The 19,320-nt window shown below is 47.5% G+C and overlaps 1 protein-coding gene across 7 annotated transcripts in view; it reads left to right on the top strand.

Moving 5' to 3' along the window:
• CYSLTR1 (cysteinyl leukotriene receptor 1) overlaps positions 1-19,082 on the top strand; it is a 133,880-nt gene extending 114,798 nt beyond the window's left edge. For 3 of the 7 annotated variants that reach the window (XM_065077382.1, XM_065077383.1, XM_013370186.3), the window contains 2 exons: positions 8,208-8,338; positions 16,372-19,082. In XM_065077382.1, the coding sequence (XP_064933454.1) occupies positions 16,418-17,452 (1,035 nt within the window). In that variant the 5' untranslated portion in view covers positions 8,208-8,338; positions 16,372-16,417 and the 3' untranslated portion in view covers positions 17,453-19,082. Of the gene's footprint in view, positions 1-39; positions 6,019-8,207; positions 8,339-8,390; positions 12,975-16,371 lie in introns of those variants that run through there. The other 4 variants (XR_010475598.1, XR_010475594.1, XR_010475595.1 and 1 more) reach the window with 3 other exon arrangements.
• The last annotated feature ends 238 nt before the right edge of the window (positions 19,083-19,320 follow it).

The raw sequence follows: 19,320 nt of genomic DNA, 5'->3' as shown, positions 1-19,320 counted from the left end.
AGTCTCTACCCAGCGCCTACCTACGACCTTTTTTTTCAGTTGGCGACCCAGATGGGACTCTGCAGCATAAACTGAAACAACGGGACCTGGCCAGGGACAGGTGAGTTCGAGTCTCTCCTGTTCTCCCGATTTGTTTCTTTTCTTTATATTTTTATTAGAGTTCAAGTCTCTAAATATATTTACAAGGATGGGGGCTGGACCCTCAGTTCCTAAAAATACACCTTTGGCTGAAATGATTTCGAATTGGGGAAGATTGTCAGGAACCGCAGGGTTGCACATAAAAAGATTAATTGCCCTCTGCCAAGATGATTGGCCTTTTATAAGCAGAGTGGCTGGGGCTTCCCTTGATGATCGGTGGCCGATTTATGGCTCATTTGAAGAAACTAAATTGCAGTCTCTCCGTAAAATCCTGGAGGACCGCCAGCCCCAACAAATGGACTATTTGTATTTGTGGTTTGACTATGCTGATATACGAAAACGAAAACAACTCCAGAAGAGCATGAATAAACACCAACTACTTGCTTATCTGGATGATGAAATAAGTGACAATTCTAAGCCCAAAACTGATTCACCTGCAGGTATTTTCCCTATGACTTTATCCTATGTGGCTAATCCCAGAGCTGGTCGTAGTAACGCTGGCAACCAGCCACCGCTTCTCAGGGTAACTACACATTACCCCTGGAAACCAGGTGATCTTTTACTCTGGCATGATAAAATGCCACGACTCCGTGATGACGCGGAGCGATGCTCTAAAATAATTCAAACTATTGCCCGAGATTACTCTCCCAGCTGGAATGATATGCAAACACTTTTGTCCGAATTATTTACACATGAGGAGAAACAAAAGATCCTGGCCAAAGATAAAGAATTGGCTGAACAGACACAGGGACGTAATCCCTGGCCAGAACAAGATCCAAATTGGAATTTACATGAGGAGGACCAAAAAGCTACCTATTTAGTTGCAATTGATAATCTGATTGAAGCAATTCGAAAGTGTGATGAAAAAGTGACTAATTGGTCAAAAGTTACAGAGTGCCAACAGGCTCCTGATGAACACCCAGGAGACTTTTGGCACCGCTTAAGAAAAGCTTTAATACAGTATGGAGGAATGACCGAAGATAATTTTCAGGAACCATTGGCTATTAGCATTTTTGTCAATCAGTCAGCCCCTGATATTCGAAAACATTTTCAAAAACATATGCCTGGCTGGCAAGTAGAGAATTTACAAAAAGTTCTCTCTGTTGCTAATTTTGTGTATAACGGCCGTACAGAAGAGCAACAACGTAAGCTACAATTAGAAAGGGAGGCTGAGCGCCTTCGGCAGGAGAAAGAACGTGAGGCCGAACGAAGACGGTATCGGAGAGATAGACAGGAAGATATGAACTTACTAGCTGTAGCCATAGCTCGGGGGTTTCCGCAACTCGGGGACGTGGGTATCCCCGAGGAGTCCGAGGGGTATTCCGAGCTCGCTTCCCTCGGGGCCGGGGACTCCTCGGCAGAGGAATCGGGATGGGAAGTTTCTTTCCACCCATGGGGGGTTCTTTCCCTGTTACAAACCCTGCTGTTACCAACCCTACGAATGACGCAATGCAATTAACCTGTTTTTGGTGTGGTAATTTAGGACACATGCAACGTGAATGCCCGTTGCGACCCCAATATCAACCAGGAGCTACTCTACCTGCACCTGCTGCCACTGCTGGTAGTCAACTTGGTGGTATTACTGACGCCCCTTCTGCTCTGCCGCCTCCATATCGTCGTAGCTACTCTCAGTAAGCATTGCATAATGACCTTAGAAATTTCCTCTACAGGCCATGTCTTAGCTGATGTTAATGGAAAATCAGTCTCTTTCTTAGTAGATACTGGGGCTACACTCTCGCTTCTCAACTTTGATGTGCCACAAACATCGCAGGAAATGATTGCTATCAAGGGTGTTACAGGCTCTGTGCTTAACCATGCTCTCTCTAAACCACTCCCTGTTACTTTAGGCGATAAAGTTACATGGGCTCGCTTTATTGTTGCACCGGGGGCACCGACTTCTTTGCTGGGACGAGATCTCTTACAAGAGTTTGGTACTCAATTGACCTATGGTAAAGGTAAAGCTAAATTGATTTTTATTGGAAGTGTTTTCACTCTAGATCATACTCCGAAGAAAGAAGTGGCCATTCCCTGGGAATTGCGGAATGTCCCTTCTGGACTTTGGAGTCGTACAACTAAAGATATTGGTCTTTTGAAGTCTGCGCTGCCGGTTGTCATTAAAACTAAAGGTGGTCCTCCTCCTGCTATTAAGCAATATCCAATACCAGCTGTTGCATTACCGAGTTTGCGAAAACAAATTCAAACCTTTCTCGATGAAGGGATTCTAAAACCTGTTATGAGTCCATTTAATACCCCAATTCTTCCAGTTAGTAAAAATCGACTAGATGAGGATGGAGATCCTGAGTACCGTTTTGTACAAGATTTACGGGCTATCAACGATTATGTTGAAGCTCCGCACCCAGTTGTACCAGATCCAAGTTTAATTTTAACCGAAATTCCATCTTGGGCGCACTGGTACACTGTTTTAGATCTGACAGGAGCTTTCTTTAGCATACCTGTAGCAGAAGAAAGCCAACCTTTGTTTGCCTTCACTTGGGAAGGTCGCCAATTGACTTGAACTCGGCTCCCTCAAGGCTTTACTGCTTCCCCTACCTTGTTTTCGCAAATTCTCAAATATGATCTCCAAGATATTGAATTGCCAAACAAATCTGCACTGATTCAATATGTTGATGATTTGCTTGTTGCTAGCCGAACTCGGGAGGCCTGTGCAATTGATACAGAGCACCTTTGCATTCGACTATATCATAAGGGTCATCGTGCCTCATTAGCTAAGTTACAATTCTGTGAACCAGAGGTAAAATATTTGGGCTTTGTTTTAGCAGGAGGAGTTCGAAAGATTGATCCCGACAGAATCAACGCTATTCTTCAAATTACACCACCTGTTACTAAAAAACAAATGAGAGCTTTCCTTGGCCAAGCTGGGTTCTGTCGACCATGGATTTTAGGGTTTAGCGAACTAGCTAGACCACTTATTGAAACTACAAAGGACAAAGCTCCAGAGCCAATTGTCTGGACGCCAGAATTGTCCGATGCCTTTGCATCTTTGAAGCAAGCCTTAGTCACAGCCCCAGCTTTAGGCCTGCCAAATTACTCTAAACCTTTCACTTTGTATGCTACCGAGAAGGGTGGCATTGCAAAGGGGGTCCTAGTACAACCTCATGGACCCTATGAAAGACCTGTGGGTTATTATTCAGTTGCTCTTGACCCAGTTATCAAAGGGTCGCCACATTGCCTTAGATCAGTAGCAGCAGCTGTGGAATTAGTGGAAAAAGTTCGCCCACTTGTTCTGGGTCACAAATTGATTGTTGCCGTGCCTCATGAAGTTGAACTTTTACTAACCCGATATGCTACCAAGTCTCTCTCACCGCAGCGCACACATCGATACGAAGCCATCCTGTTACTGACCGATAATATCTCTTTAAAACGGTCAAAACCCTTGAACCCATCTACCCTTCTACCTGAGGTGCACCTTTTCAATGACCCACACGACTGTGTGCAATTCGTCACCACTTATTCTAAAACCAGAGAAGATTTGCAAGATGTTCCTCTCGCCCACCCTGACCTTAACCTGTTCACAGACGGATCAAGTTACTATCTGCATGGTAAGCGTTTTACTGGTTTTGCTGTTGCCACTGAAAATCGCGTACTTTTTGCTGAACCTCTCTCTCCAGCACTTGGAGCACAAGCCGCAGAACTAATTGCCTTGACTCGTGCTGCAACGTTTGCTAAAGGTCTCCGAGTTAATATCTATACAGACTCTAAGTACGCTTTTGGCATTTGTCATTCTGTTGGCGCACTTTGGAAAGAACGCGTTTTTTTGACCTCCGCCGGTCGTACTATTGCTCATGGACAATTAATTCATGATTTGCTGCTCGCTATCCAGGAACCACGAGAAATTGCTGTTATTTACATTCCTGCTCATACTAAACGCCTTGATTCTTTCGCTCATGGCAACGCCTTGGCCGACTCCGCGGCGAGAGCGGCAGCAGTCCACGATGCATCTCCTGCTACGACTGTGGTTGCTACCCTTCTTCCTTTTCCTGTTGGTCCTGCCCTTTATGATGAACTGGATGAAGAAGAGCTCAACAAATGGAAACGCTGGGAAGCAACACAACAGGACGGCATCTGGAAACTAGGTGATAAACCTTTATTGCCTATGAGGTATGTCCTTCCTCTAACTCGCTGGATTCACGATCGTACTCATGGGGGGCCTGAAGCTGTAGCTTCTAAAATCCAACAGTTGTGGGCAGCGCCTGGAGTTTACAGTGCTGCAAAACGCCTGACTGACTCTTGTACTCTTTGCAAGAAATATGGGGTCACAAAGGTCACAACAGTCCCTGGCAAGCGGCTGCCTGCTTACTTTCCTTTCCAGAAACTGCAAATTGATTTCGCAGAACTCCCCCCTTCTATGGGATATAAGTACATTCTTGTTATTGTTGATCAACTTTACACTGGGTGGAAGCCTTTCCTACTTGCAAGAATGATTCGAAAATTGTGGTTAAGACCCTGCTTCGTGATATCATTCCGAGGTACGGTATCCCTGAAATTATCGATTCTGATAGGGGACCGCACTTTACTGCTGCTGTTCTAATGCAAGTTTATGTTGCTCTTGATATACAGGCTGCCTTTCACACGCCCTACCATCCACAATCTTCCGGACAGGTAGAGCGGATGAATCGCACTATTAAAGATCGTTTGGCAAAAGTCACTGCAGACACAGGTCTCAAATGGCCTGAAGCATTACCGCTTGTTTTATGGGATCTTCGTACAACTCCTCATGCTACTACTAAACTCAGCCTGTTGAAGTTTTGTTCGGGCGAGTTTTGGCAGTTCCGTTTACCTTTATGTCTGCCAAAACTGCCCTCCTGGAAGGGGACGAGGCAGTAACGCAGTACTTGCTCTATCTGCAAAACAGTTTTACTCAGATCAGAAATTATATGCATTGGTATCAAGGAGTGACACCAGAAATTCAAGAATTGCGTAACCTATCTCAGATTGTTTTACAGAATCAAATGGCTTTAGACATCCTGTGAGCTTCGCAAGGAGGTGTCTGTACCATGCTAAACTCCAGTTGCTGTATGTATATCGATCAGAGTAAGCAATTGATAACTGAAGTGGATAAAATCTGGAAAGTTAGTCATGTTATGCAGCAAATTCAACGAGATGACGCTAACTGGGGTGTCGCAGACCTGTGGCAATGGATGACTTTCTGGTTTCCTGATCTCGGAACGTTAGTGAAGAAGATTTTGATGATTGTCATTGTCATTGTAATTGTCTTTGTGATCATTTTTGTTTTGATTCAATGTATGTCAATGCTTTGTAATTGTTGCTGTAATCTCTTGAATCAACAGAAGCTTTATTATCGTTATCAGTAAATTGGGAAATTTTAAAGAGAAAATGGGGGACTGTTGTAGGAAAATAGGAAATTAGGATTTTAGGCCTATATCAGTGTTATAAGCTGTGCTGCTAAAGCTGAAAGTCTCAGCTTGTCCCCTGTACAGTCCTTACCCAGAACCACGAGCGTGGTTACCTTATGCTTGCTTTGTACCCTTAGTTAAGACATTGATAAATGCTATTCTTAGGGTTGCTGATTTCTATGCTAGACTGGTGAACTATGGATAACAAATGAGACAGGTGGAACTTCAAAAGAAGCTAGCCCTGCGACTGATGACCTGTCGTTCTGTACTTGCCAAGAAAGAAGAAGTGGAACCTGCAGACCACTGGAATGGAAGGAACCTGAGGATATCGACAGTGATAGATATCGACAGTGATAGACAGTGATAGATTTTGTTTAGTTGCATAATACCTGTTAGAACCCTATATAATGACTAGTTATACTGCTGTATGATTGTCACTCTCTGAGGAGGTGACCCAACGCTGCTGTTCCTGTGAATCTTCTACAATAAATACTGCTCAGAGTAACCCACAAGAGTTCGAGTCTCTACCCAGCGCCTACCTACGACCTTTTTTTTCAGTCTATCTAGTGCCAATGGCAATTTGCTCCTTTGCAGATGCTGGAAGGCCAGGACTGCTGATCTCCAAAGACGCCCACCAGTGATCCCAGCTTAGCAGTGGACGTGGACCTTTCCTCGCACGAACCAGCCAGTAACAGCATCATCCTCCTGATATAGATTATTCACGTGACCTAAGCATAGCCCAGAAATCAAGGGATATTATCCTCAGAAGAAATAATGAGACAGACGCTCTTTGCACAAAACAGTGAAGATGTTCCCTGTTCCAGATCTGTCACAAGTTGAGATCAACAAGTTGAGTGTCCCGGTCACTCAGTGGAGCAACCAGCCCCTCTTCCCAGCGTCTACGATGGGGCAAAGTAACCTTTGTGTGCAGAGCTACCAGGCTACTCACTGCGGGCTGACCTGGTAGTTAATGGGTAGGAACTGAAGAATGAGTTTTCTCCTTGGAACCAGCTTCCTCAGTCACATCCTTGTGCTTCCAGGCCAAAACTGTGAATAAGAGCAGATAAGCGTAGGTGCAACCTGGATAAAATGAGAGATGCTGGTAGATAAAGGAAGTAATTAAAAGGTTAAGGCATATGTTTAATCAGCAAAGATTAATCGTGCAGGTTTTAGCTCATCTGGTATTTTTCTTAATTAAAAAACAAATCTCAAAGCACAAATGAGGCCATTTGAAGTGAGGGGCTTTCCCAGAGGTGAGGGTGGAACACACCAGCACGGGGCAACCTAAGGAGCACCCGGGGCTGGTTTCCATGTGGTGCGTTGGTACAGTGACCGTGGAGTTGTTCTACTGAAAGGGTTTGTGTCCTGGTAGAAGTTTCCTAAGAAAAGCCTCTGCTGGAAGCCAGTTGGCAAATCCTACAGTGTTGCTGAAATACGAGATGAACGCGGCCTCTGATGTTCTGTGGTAATGTACTTGACTTACTATGTGTCATAGATAACTATCCAACCATCCTCAAATACCCAACAGCGATGTGTATCAGATGATGTACTAGATAAAGAAAGGTTGGGTTAATTGTAGAGTGTCTGTGTTAGTGTTCAGATTCAGTAACACAGTTCAGTTTAGATTGTAGAAGAATTTCCAAATGATGCAAGTCCTGATGTCAAAAATTCGCATATTTTTGTGCTGTTTATTCCATTCCCTTTTCAAAAAGAGATGGACAACGTGTATATACTATTCATGGATATTTTTATTACTTTCCAAAAGAAAATTAACCAAAAACTTCCCCACGAGAAATGTTGTCTTGTGTCCTGTTGAATTTTCCAGGGATGAGTTTGTTTTCTTATCTTCCAGAGAAAATGGTAGTTCTGTAATCAGAAAACTCTGCTATCAGCAAATGAACATCGGAGGATTAGAATGCTGCTTTACTATAGGGGGTGGGAAAAAAACTGGAACAAAAATCGCTGGTAGGCTTTATTTTTTAAAATTTGTGTGTCGGAATATTTTTTTTTACCTATTAAAAAGGTAAGAAGCAATAAAGTTGGTGCCAGTATCTGAAACAGAACTAGAAAATCAAAGCACAACCTTTTGTCAGCTTGAAAGTAAATGCTGGTTGAGATTAGCTGGCCAGCCTTTAACTAACCCAGATTTCCAAGCCTAAAGTCACTCCTGACCTGCACAGACCCTCACAGCCGGGTCCAGCCTAAGGGCAAATAAATGTCCCATTCTGCAAAAACAAATATTAGAATCATAGAATACTTTGGACAGCACAATGCAGATTTCACAGCAGTTCTAACAAAACCAGGAGTATCAATATAATTTCCCAGCTCCTGCTAAATGAAACCTTAGGGAATGGGAAAACATTCTGCTGCTTTTGCCTGCAAACGTGTCACCTGCAAAGTGACACTGATCATTTCTCGACTGTTGTGTCAGCGCCGTGACTTGTGAAATTATGGAGACGCAGCTTAAAGAAACCTGTATCTCAGCCATCTGCTGAAACACTCTGTTTTCACACGTACACAACAGGAAGGGGAAGCAGCGATGGGCTCTATCAGGGCAGCATCTCCTAGCAGTGCGGCTGTTCTGCGTGCCACAGGTTGACATGTTGGAACCATCAAAAAACCCAAGGAAACCCAGGTTTTCAAACCAGCAGTCCAAAAGACTTCATGGTGTCTCCATCTTCTCTCCTTTCTAAGGTGGTTGACCATGCGAGGGACTTAGGACACTGACCTGCAAGACACCAGGAATCCCTTCCTGCCATCAAAGATGGCAAGACCTGGAGGTGTTCAGCGTCTGGTAAAGCCAACCCCATCCTGCCTACAGAAAGGTAAAAATTCAAACCTTGTCTTTTACCAACACATACGTAGTGTTCTTGTACGGAGTATGAACAGCTGATTGCACGTGGGCCGGTTCCCATGGTTTGGTGGTCCCTCACCAGCACAACCCCACCAAAAGGAATCATAGAATCATTTTGGATGGAAATGACCCTCAAGATCACCGAGTCTGACTATAACCTAATTCTGGTACTAACTCATGTCCCTAAGAACCTCATCTAAATAGTTTTTAAACCCCTCCAGAGATGGTGACTCCACCACTGCCCTGGGCAGCCTGTTGCACTGCTTTACAACACTCTCCATGAAGAACTTTTTCCTAATATCCAATCTGAAACTTCCATGGACGTCTGGGGGTCTTTGTCTGGAATTTTGGCCTGAGAAGCCCATCTTTTCATTTTGCACGAGGTGAAAGGATCAGAGCAGGTTAAATGGCCCCCCAAAAAGCCCAGCTTCCAGGAATTCTCCCTGGCAGAAGCCCCTTTTCCAAAGCAAGGATGGATGGGTGCAGGGGCGGGTGGAAGTGCACCCAGGTGCAGGACCACCGCGGAGCATGGGGCTGCAGCAGCCCAGAACAGCCCCATACCCAAACCCGTCCCTAAACCCGTCCCCGTCCCTCTGCGGTGGGGACCATATGCTCTGCTTCTCAGAAAAGGCAGCACAATCTCTCACCTTTTGGTTTGCATCTTGAGTGGCAACCACATGAACGTCATCTTCTTTGATGAAACAGAAACAACATTGTTCCCTGGCCGATGTCTTCTGTCATTTCCCAGATTAGTCACCCATGCCCATTCCTGCTTCTTTTTGAGAAGAGGGATCTGTGCCCGCAAAAGAATAACATAATTCTCCAAATATTTTGGGTAACAATGATGGGATTGTCCGAGAGCTGTTCTTGCAGCTGTTTCTGGTAGTAACTTATTTCATTTATCTCAGGACAGCAAGTGCTTTATTCCAAAAGACGCTGACTAGAGAGAGTGCAGATGTTCTACCCTCCCACCCAGCTTCGACTCCTCTCAGTCCTCTTCTCCACAGCAGCTAGTTTAAAAGGTGGTATTTGCAGTGCCATATGAGCAACAGCTTCATTATGTGAGTAACAAGGGCTGAGGTTTCCTTCTCAGAACGTTCCCCAGCTCCATTTTTCTCCCACAGAAATCAGGGAACAGGGAGCTCCCTTGGTGTCCTATGGGTGGGATGGAGCAGCTTCTCACAACTGCCAGTAAGAGCCACACATATTGACATCAGTCCCTAAAAACCAAGCAGAAGATGGGGCTGGTGCATCCAGGGGCTCCTCTGGGGAGCCCTTCCCTTCTGTTGTCCTGTGGTTATCTCTTCTGTCCACGCTTGGCCCTCACACGTGCATGTTCTTGTTGCCATCTTCTCCACCTTTGCACTGCGCCCCCCAACAATTCCTTGTCAAACCCAACCCGTGTCATTTCTTGAGACTTTGTGTTGTCACTCCCCGTGACACATTAGCTCTGTTTGGACTTACAGGAAGGGGGAAGAAGAGCAAGGAGGTGACCTTGCGTGGTGTGTGGGGGACACCGCACTGCTGGCACTTCCCTGCTGTGCCTTTGAGTCAGCCCACAGTGGCCTGAAGATCTTCCCCTGCACAAACAGGGGGAGCGGAGTCACCGTGGCCTGTCCCACCAAGCAGTGCTGGCTGTCCCCAGGGCTGGTCACCTGTGGCCAAGGAGGTCTGCTTGGTCCTCTCTTGGGTAACCAGGTCTGTGTGCTGTGGATCCAGCCTTTCCCTGGAGTGTGAAGGTCCCCACGGTGTCAGGATCAGCCACCCATCCCAGAAGACAAAAGGGTTGATCCAGCTCCTCACAGTGCAGATACATCCAGTGAACGTCCTAGCGCCTGGTCCCCATCAAATACCACGTGGCTTTGTGGGTCTCGTTGTATCCAAACTACAGTTTTGGCTTCTTAGGAATCTGGTGAGGAAAACCTTCCCACACCAAAACTCTGGCTCTTCGGCCAGCACATCTGGAGCAGCATCTGGAACCCACAGCAACCTCAGCCTGACCTTGCAACGAGAAATCTTCCTGATCTTGAGAGAGAGAAAAGAAGAGAAAAGGGAACGGCAAAAATAAAAAGAAGAAGGAATAACAAAACCAAGCAGTAAAAGCAGAAGGAATAGCAAAAAAAGGTACCAAAAAAAGCAGAAGGAAGGGCAGAATGGAGTAATACCAGCACATGCATCACAACTAAAGCAAACTATAGAACCAGTTTGCAGTGTTGGAGATTGCAGGTGGTGTGATGGGTTGCCCAGTCTTGGAGGCCCTTGGACCTCCATCCTTGAAAGTCTTCAAGAGCAGGTGGGACAAAACCCTGAGCAACCTGGCCTGGTTTGGGCATGAGGTTGGACTAGAGGTCTCCTGAGGTCTCCTCCAGCCTGAATTATCCCATGATTTGACTGAACAGCAGCTTTCTGAGCTGGCCGAGTGCAGCGACACTTAAATAAAACATGAACGTGCAAAAGGAAAAGTGTGCAGCCCTGGCAGAACCTGCTGTAACAATCTCCAGAGAGACCATCACCCACCATCCTTCCACGAGAGCAGCCTCCAGTGTGCTTCTGATCTTACTTGTGGTTTATTCCTAAAGAGTAATCATGAGTTCATTGACATGGTAGCATTTATTTCATTCTCAATCATTTATTGAAAAGGTTTGAGATGGCAAAATGTGTAACTAGTGCTCTGCAGCTGCTCAGCTCTGTTCAGCTCTGCACCCTTCCAGCTCTCTTGGGATGCCACCCGTGCTCTGCAGCAGGAATGATTCCTTCCTGCGCCGAGCGCTGCTAAATGACGGTGCAGGGTGTCCTGCTGAGCAGAAAATGGGCCGTGGACAGGAGCAGCCCCGGGGACCCTCGCATGGGGACGTGGATGGAAGGGATGGATCTCCTTGCACGACCCCACACCGCAAAGATGCCTTGAGAACAGCAGGACATGCGGAGACGTCTGTCCCGTGAGCAGAGAGCAGCGTTTACAGGATCTCTTGGGTACTATGATTTGTTTTCTCCCTGCTTCTTTGAAAGTTAATCCTTAATTCTGAGGAAGCACATTTACTCAATGTTGGTGTTTCCCACGAGAATCTAAAGTTTATTACTATTAGAGTTACAACCGGAGGTCATCTGGGATCACATGGAAAAAAAATCACCTTTCTGGGTTCCAGATGAGCATCAGAGCTGTTCCTTGGCCACTGCAGCGGCTCTGCATGACTCTCCTGCTCCAAGGAAGGTCCAGCAGAGCCGTGCTCCTCCTTGTCACCCCCACGGACACACAGGGGCTGTGGGGACAGCCCAGACAGCTCTGCGGGTGTCAATGGTCCAGGTTGCCCCAGCTCTACCTTTGGGAACCTCGATTCTGTGCAAGGCAGGGAGATGCCACCACTTCCAGGACAGCACAGGGGCAAAGTTTGCCCCTGAGAGCAGGAAAAAAGCTGTTTTGGTGCATCAGTTGGTCCAGTGCAACTAGAAGTCAGCACAGAGCATGTTTCTGTGTGATCTCCCTTTTTTAAACACGTGAGCAGCAAAGTGCTAGGAGGCTCCTCAGCATGTGCGTGGCGATTTTTCAGACTTGCCACGAGGTGAAAAGATCTTCCCCCACCAGTGCAATTTCCCAGTAACCAGCCCAGCACTCCAGAGGTTTTACTGGACACCAACCTGTCCTGCTGCTGATGTGCAGCCAAGGTTGCCCCGTTTGCATTTGCCCCCACATGATGTTGTCAAGTTACCAGTTTCCCAATTGTGTGTTTCCTCACTTTGGATCCCATCTGGGGCAACTGTGCAACCAGCCTGCCCTTGCCCAGCTAGAGAACATGCAGCTCTGCGGCAGCTCCCAAACCGGCCATCAAAATGGAGCTGGGGCAGAAAAATTGGCTCAAAATTCATCCAGGCGGTCACCCGAGCACACAGCACCGTGGAAAAGCTGTGGTGATGCTGGCGCATTTTCAGCAGGAGCACCTGGGGTCATGGTTACACCACCTGGTTGCTGAAAAGGAGCTGGACAAGGTTGTATCTGGGACACCAGCAGCAGGCGGGTCCCAGGGATGCACAGGAGGACAGTTTGGGATCTTCATGGGGAGTTATCCTGCAGGGCTGTCTTAGATGCTGCAGTAGGTGCAGCGTAAAGAATCACAGAACCGTTTTGCTTGGAAAAGACCTTTAAGATCATGAAGTCCAACTGTTCCCCCACCCCTGGCACTGCCCCATGTCCCTGAGAACCTCATCTCCATCTGTCCAACCCTCCAGGGATGGTGACTCCAGCACTGCCCTGGGCAGCCTGTTCCAATGCCCCACAGCCCTTTGGGGAAGAAATTGTTCCTAAATCCAACCTCAACCTCCCCTGGCGCAACTTGAGGCCGTTTCCTCTCATTCTGTCTGTCGCTGCTTCCGCGAAGAGACCGACCACCCCACCCCGCTAAACGCTTCCCCGCTGCCCCGCGGGGGCAGCAGCTCCGCAGGACGCGAGAAGCCGCCGGTTCCCCCCGCCCGCCGTCCCAGGGGAGCGGGGAGGGGACAGCCGGGGGTCCGGGCCGGGCCGGGGGCGGGACGGGCCCCTCCCCGGAGCTCGCCCCGGCTTAAGGGCGGCGGAGGGGCGGCTCGGGCAGAGCTCAGCGGTCGGCCGGGCGGCGGTGAGTCCTTGCCGGGGGTCACCCGGGGATGGGGGTCGGGACGGGGTCCCTGGCGCTGCCCGAGGGGAGGGACCCGGGACTGGGGGAGACGGGACGGGACCGGCCGGTCGCCGGGTCTGTCGCCGTGTCTGTCGCCGTGTCCGCCGCCTTGAGCAGCCGCGGAGCTCCGGCAAAGCGGTTTGCAGCCCAAGGGCGCTAATGAGCTGGGTTATTAATTAGCGTCCGCTGCTGGCTTCGGTTTTCTGTTCTGTTCCTCTTTCTAAGAGCCGACTCTGTCCCCTCAGAGAAGGGAGTTTTTGAAGCTCATTCGGAGTTTTGGGGCAGTTTCTGTGCCTCCTCCACCGAACATTAGGCTCACCCCAAATCAGTCCTCAGAACACTCCTGAGAACGCCTGGTGCTTCATCTCTGAGCTCAGAACCAGCAATAGCATCTTTGGTGGTGTGCTTCTTGCTCGTGTGATTAAATTTAATATAATCTATTTATGATTATTTATGGCAACTATAAATCTAGCTGTGGTGCATGAGACTTGGAGAATAATGGGGTTTTTTTAGAGTTTGGCTTAGTTTGGGATACTTTTCTCAGCCAACCATCACCGCTTCCTCTCACTTGTGTACATTCCTAATGAGCTGAAATCACCAGCACATAAATAAACGGTTCGGTGAACCATGACGGTACAAACAAAGAAGTGGTAGAAGTGACATTTGTCTTCAGTTTGTGATGCAAACCTGGTTTAAAGCCTCAGCTAGGAAATGGTGTTCTGTGGGGTTTTGGGGGTTTTACATGTACATTTCTAGGTGTGGAGCTCTCTTATGCTTTAGCAGCCCGCTTCAGTATTGCAATTGTCAGTCTTCCTTTTGGTTACAAAAGACATTTTAAATTATGTTTAGAAGTATGATAGATAGATAGACGGATGGATGGTTTTGGTATCTTTTAGACAAACTCCTTGTGTAGTTGCCCACTCTCTGCTAATATCTTTAAGAATAGCAGCTGAAGGACTGAAATTTGGTCCTCAAAGGAGGTAAAAAGTTTATAATCCGGCTCAATGCCACTTAAGAAGTGCGCACAAATAGGCGTTGAGATGAAATAAGGAAGTTTATCTGAGCAGACGATGGGCTGAGACGTTTGGCGATATCTGCGGGTTATCTCTTGGGCAGAACTCCACAGCGGTGCCTTTGCAGCCGGGCATCGCTGCTACCACCTCGAAAAACGCACAGGAACCAGACCCAAAACGTGCTGCTGGGAGACGCAGTTCTGCCCGGCTCCCCGCGCTCCATCGTGCGCGTTTCTCCATCCGCAATCTCTTCCCTTCTCTGAGCATATTACATCACGTTGTTGCTTTTAGCCAAAACATCTGTGTTGATCCACTGGGTTCACCACACAGCCCAGTCTGTCCCGTTTGCTGCTCCTTCTTCATATTGGTCTTACCTGCCTGGAGGTGCAGGCAGGTGGAAAAAGACTCAATGTACAAAAGAGATTATTCCAGCCTCTTAATCTCAAATACCATGATTATGTTTTGGTTTTTAATGTCTGAGAAAGAACTGATATAGGATGTCTTGGTAGGCACAGAGATTTTACCTATATGAGTTTTCATATTAATAAGATAATTGAGCAGCTAATCTCAATGTGTTCTTACAGTGCATAGCTCAGCAGGCGTTAACCCAGCAATAGGAGTAATGGTAGTAAGAGCTTGATCACCTGTGTCAGATTATCGTGATGGATATAAGCAAGGAAATGGGATCCTGCAGCTTTTTTCAGAGAATATTGCGCTACCTGCCACTCCCAATCAATTGGTTAAAATCAGACCAATGTTACCGCAAACTTAATTTTAGCCCCATCTTAGAGATTTCAAAGCATTATTGGAGTGTTGCTCTTTCCATAAGCTGAAGTTCAAGCCTGAAGTGAAGACCTCGGGCGATGCGAGGATGCCGGTGGTGTGGGATGAAGGTTGGATCTCTCAGCATATCCCAGGGCTCGATGTCCCCTGCGCGGTGCCAGCGGGGCATCAGCCCCGTGTCGCTGGCCAGTCCCGCAGAGCAGGGGCGGCTGGAGCCACGAGAAGCTGCTGGGGACAGTCTCTGGCGTTCACACCCGCTCTGGGCTTCCCATCGCGGGGAACCCAGACTCATCCAAGCTGGGGCGGTGTCTGGGTTCTGCCACCACCAGCTTGCCAGGGGGATGGGGAGAGGACACGGCTGCAAACTCACTCCTTCTCTCTGATTCTCAGCTTGTTTGTAACGAGCATCGCTAGATAAGTTTCATTTTTGCGTACTGTAAGTGATCACATACTGATCCGTGGCTTTTGACAGAACTGTGTCGAGTCTTGGCTGCCTTTTCTTGCTAAAGACTTCTGTGCAGTCACTCGCAAATACCCAAGGGGAAGAAGAAAATATCCTCTCTCATAGCAGGTTTTGCCTCCTCTCCTGCCTGTGCCACATCACTGGTATCTGTTGAGCTTTCATGTACTTCGTGCATTGCAGCTAATCAAAGGGCTGTTTTTAGAGTACAAACTCCCAAATTGCTGAAACCCAACTGAAAACTGGAAGCCTTGAGCATCTCAGTGTGCTCCTGAATTCCCAGTAAAGCCTGGAGAGAGACAGAGACTCTAATGCTGCCAGATTATTTGTATGGATGAAAATACGTACCATGTAACACCAGGTTTGAGCACATATATGGTGTGGGTTCTCATAACCGACCTCGTCCTATCTGTTGCTTTCATCATTATTTTTCTCAAATCCCGTTATTTCAGCCTTTGTGTACCCTGCAGTTCCAATCATGGGGTTTGTCATGGGCTCCAACTGCAAGTGAGATTCTGCGTTTGAACCTCTAGAAATTTAAAACAAATGGGGAAAATATGTGCATATTTTTCTCTTACTTTGCTTTAGGACAACCCAAATAGAGAATGTCATGTCTCGCTGCACTCAGATACCAAAAGGAAATGATACAATTTCACGAGAGTCTGGTGGGCGTGAAGGTGGAGCGCGGGGAGGCGGCGTTTGCCAGGCCATGCGGAGGGGCAGGACTGAGCAGTCGTTAGGGTCCAGGTCTGGTCTTTATATTTTAACCTGCATAGTGCCCCTGCCGCCTTCGTCAATCCTCTCTGCTGTTTTAATGAGCAGCTACCGGCTTTGTGAGGAGTTGGGGCTTTTTGGTAATTCAGTGGAAGGAAGATGCTGCCAGTACTGTGGACTTATGAAAGTGTGACTCATCTTTACATCACCAGCTGTTGGCACCACGTTAAGAAAGGTGGCTGTAGAAAATAGTTATGATAAAGCCTATCCACATCCCTTCCTAGCTGTTTTCTCCTATATGAGATAACAGGTTTCTCCTCCTATTTAAAAATGACATTTAAATTTTGTGTGTCGCTCTACATAACTCACCCGAGTTTTCCATCCTTAGGCCTGACGTTCATCGCCAGGCGGAATCGGTGCCCCAGCCAGGGAACATGACGCCGTTCGATAACCTGTCGTGCCATCACTCCATCGACGACTTCCGAAACCGCGTCTACTCCACGCTCTACTCCATGATCAGCATTATGGGCTTCGTCGGCAACGGCGTTGTGCTGTACATCCTCATCAAAACCTACCGGCAGAAGACGGCCTTCCAGGTGTACTTGCTGAACCTGGCCGTGTCCGACTTCCTCTGCGTCTGCACCCTGCCCCTGCGTGTCGTCTACTACGTGCACAAAGGCAACTGGTTCTTCAGCGATTTCCTGTGCAGGGTCAGTTCGTACGCCCTGTACGTCAACCTGTATTGCAGCATCTTTTTCATGACGGCAATGAGCTTCTTCCGTTGCATCGCCATCGTTTTTCCCGTCCAGAACATCAACCTGGTAACGCAGAGGAAAGCTAAATTTGTCTGTGTCGGCATCTGGATCTTTGTCACCCTGACAAGCGCTCCCTTCCTGCGAAACGGGACATACCAACATGGCAACAAGACCAAGTGCTTCGAACCCCCGGAAGACTCTCAGAAGACAAATCTAGTGGTGATCCTCGATTTTATTGCCCTGTTTATTGGCTTCGTTTTTCCCTTTATTGTCATAACGATCTGCTACACCATGATCGTAAGGACCTTACTGAAAAATTCCTTGAAGAAGAACCAGGCCAACCGCAAGAAGGCGGTCTGGATGATCGTCATCGTGACGGCCACCTTCCTGGTGAGCTTCACCCCGTACCACATCCTGCGGACGGTCCACCTCCACGTGCTGCGGCTGAGGAACACCAGCTGCGAGGACGCCATATACCTCCAGAAATCGGTGGTGGTGACGCTCCCCTTGGCAGCTGCCAACTGCTGCTTCGACCCGCTTCTCTATTTCTTCTCGGGAGGCAACTTTCGGAAGAGACTCACCACGTTTAGGAAGGCTTCTTCCTCCAGCTTAACGCTAGCCTTCAGGAAAAAGTTCTCCATTAAGGAGAAAGATGGGGAACCCTTTGGAGAAAGCCACAGGGAGGATGGAAGAGCGGCTGTTGTCCCTTCATAGCGGGGACAAGACCTTCCTCTAAGATCTTAGATGGGCAATGGAGATCTTAGAACTCCAGAAGACATGATGGAGGCTTGCAAGCCTTCGTTGCCATTAGCTATGTAATAATAACAGCGGATGATCCATTATTTATGCTGCCTGGTGGTACAGCTGCTGTCAGGGATGGGCAGCCCCTGCTTGGACACGCACATTCACTGAGGATAGAGGAGCCACTGCCAGCCAGCACCAGAAAACTGTTGATCTGATGATAAACTCGCATAAACAAACGCTTCAAAGCCTGTATTTGGGCATTTGCTTCGTTTCACAGCTCCACAAAGAGCGTTAATTGCCTGAGTCAGTGGGAAATGTAAACACATTTGCTGGACGCGGCGCTCGGGGAGCCGCTGGCACGTAACGAGGGCAGAGTTTTCACTGGATCCTCAAATAGCCGCTGAATTATTTACACAGCAGACGCCAGGATAATTCCTGCCCTGTCCCCAGCTGCTTCTGCTGTGGATTTCGGTTTCCAACGTAATTCTGTGTGTGGGTTGGTGCCTGGGTCTGCGAATCCAGGGCCTGGGGCTGAGTGCCTCTCCCACCCCAACCTGCTGCTCTTGGGAAGCTCTGCCGGGGCAGCAGATCTGCCAGGGTTTCCTGAGATTAATCTTGTCTGGGGGAGCAGCTTTAAAATCACACTGTCCTAGTCTGCATTTGAAACTGATTTCAATGGGGCTGGTCCTGGAAGTGGTGGCTGCAGGATCTGGATTATCCCTCCAGTGCTTCGGGAGGTTTTACCCGAGAGTCGAGCTCTGGGTGCTCAGGATCATGTTGAATTTCTGAACTAGTCATCGAATTAAAAACACAAAAAGTCCTTTTTAAGAATAGTTTTCTATGATCTTTGATCCTGCTCAAGAGCGTTCGCCTCGCTCGCACCTTGCAGAAAAGAGGCAACCCGAGGCCCTTGGATTTTTGGGGCCAGCATGGTGACAAACCCAGCTGGGTGACCTTTCTGATGTACAGAAGAACTTCAGAATATTGGTCAGAAGGAAACATTCCTGAGCTTTTCGAGTAAACCCATGGAAAAGCAGCGCTGCCTCTTGCTGGAGCAAAGCCTGGCCCGAGGTGCGTGACACACGAGATAAACAGGAGTTCTTATAGGATTAAGACTCTTTGTTGGACGAGTGGTTGATAAATGAATAGCAAGTATGATTTCATATGGTATTTATGAGGTTACTTGGTGCTGGTTCAAGGTCTGACTGTTTAAACAGCTCTGAGAAAGTCTAAGAGATTCAGCTAAAACTTCTCTACAAGGGCTGGCATTAAGTATTATAGCTGTGTCTTCAGGCATTAAAGGCATTTTGCAACAGTAAATAGAAACCATTGTGGGAAACTGAGTTTTAGAATATGTAGAAATAATGTGCACGTTCCCAAATTTTAAAGTATTGTACAATAAAGCTATACAGCTATATATAAACACCTGTGTGTTGCAAAGCATTTTTATTGTACCGGGGGTATTTTTTTCCTCCTTACCTTTGTTTTTTAATGAGACAATGGTTATGGCAAGAGAAACAACAGTGAGTTTTGTGCAATAGGAGAGACTATTTAAAAAAAAGTGCTAAATATTAAAATGTTGCAAGTTAAATTTTAACAACTACTGGTTTCTGTGTTTCATTTTCAAGTGTCTGCATACAGGTTCTTCTCCCTTACAACCCATTTTTATCTATACAGGGCGCTCGAGCGTAATGGTGATGGAATAATTGTTAATAATGATAGAATAAAAACTTCAGCGCAGAAGTTGCTGAGTTGGGTCCAGCCAAACCGGCCTTTGCTGTAGCCCAGATTGCCCGGACTCGGGGCAGCACCTGGGGCTGCTGGTGTGGGGACCCAGC

The sequence above is a fragment of the Columba livia genome, chromosome 12 (assembly GCF_036013475.1).
Source record: "Columba livia isolate bColLiv1 breed racing homer chromosome 12, bColLiv1.pat.W.v2, whole genome shotgun sequence".
Lineage (NCBI taxonomy): Eukaryota > Metazoa > Chordata > Aves > Columbiformes > Columbidae > Columba > Columba livia.
Note: the sequence above shows the minus strand (reverse complement) of the source record. Positions and strands in the feature narration are given on the sequence as shown.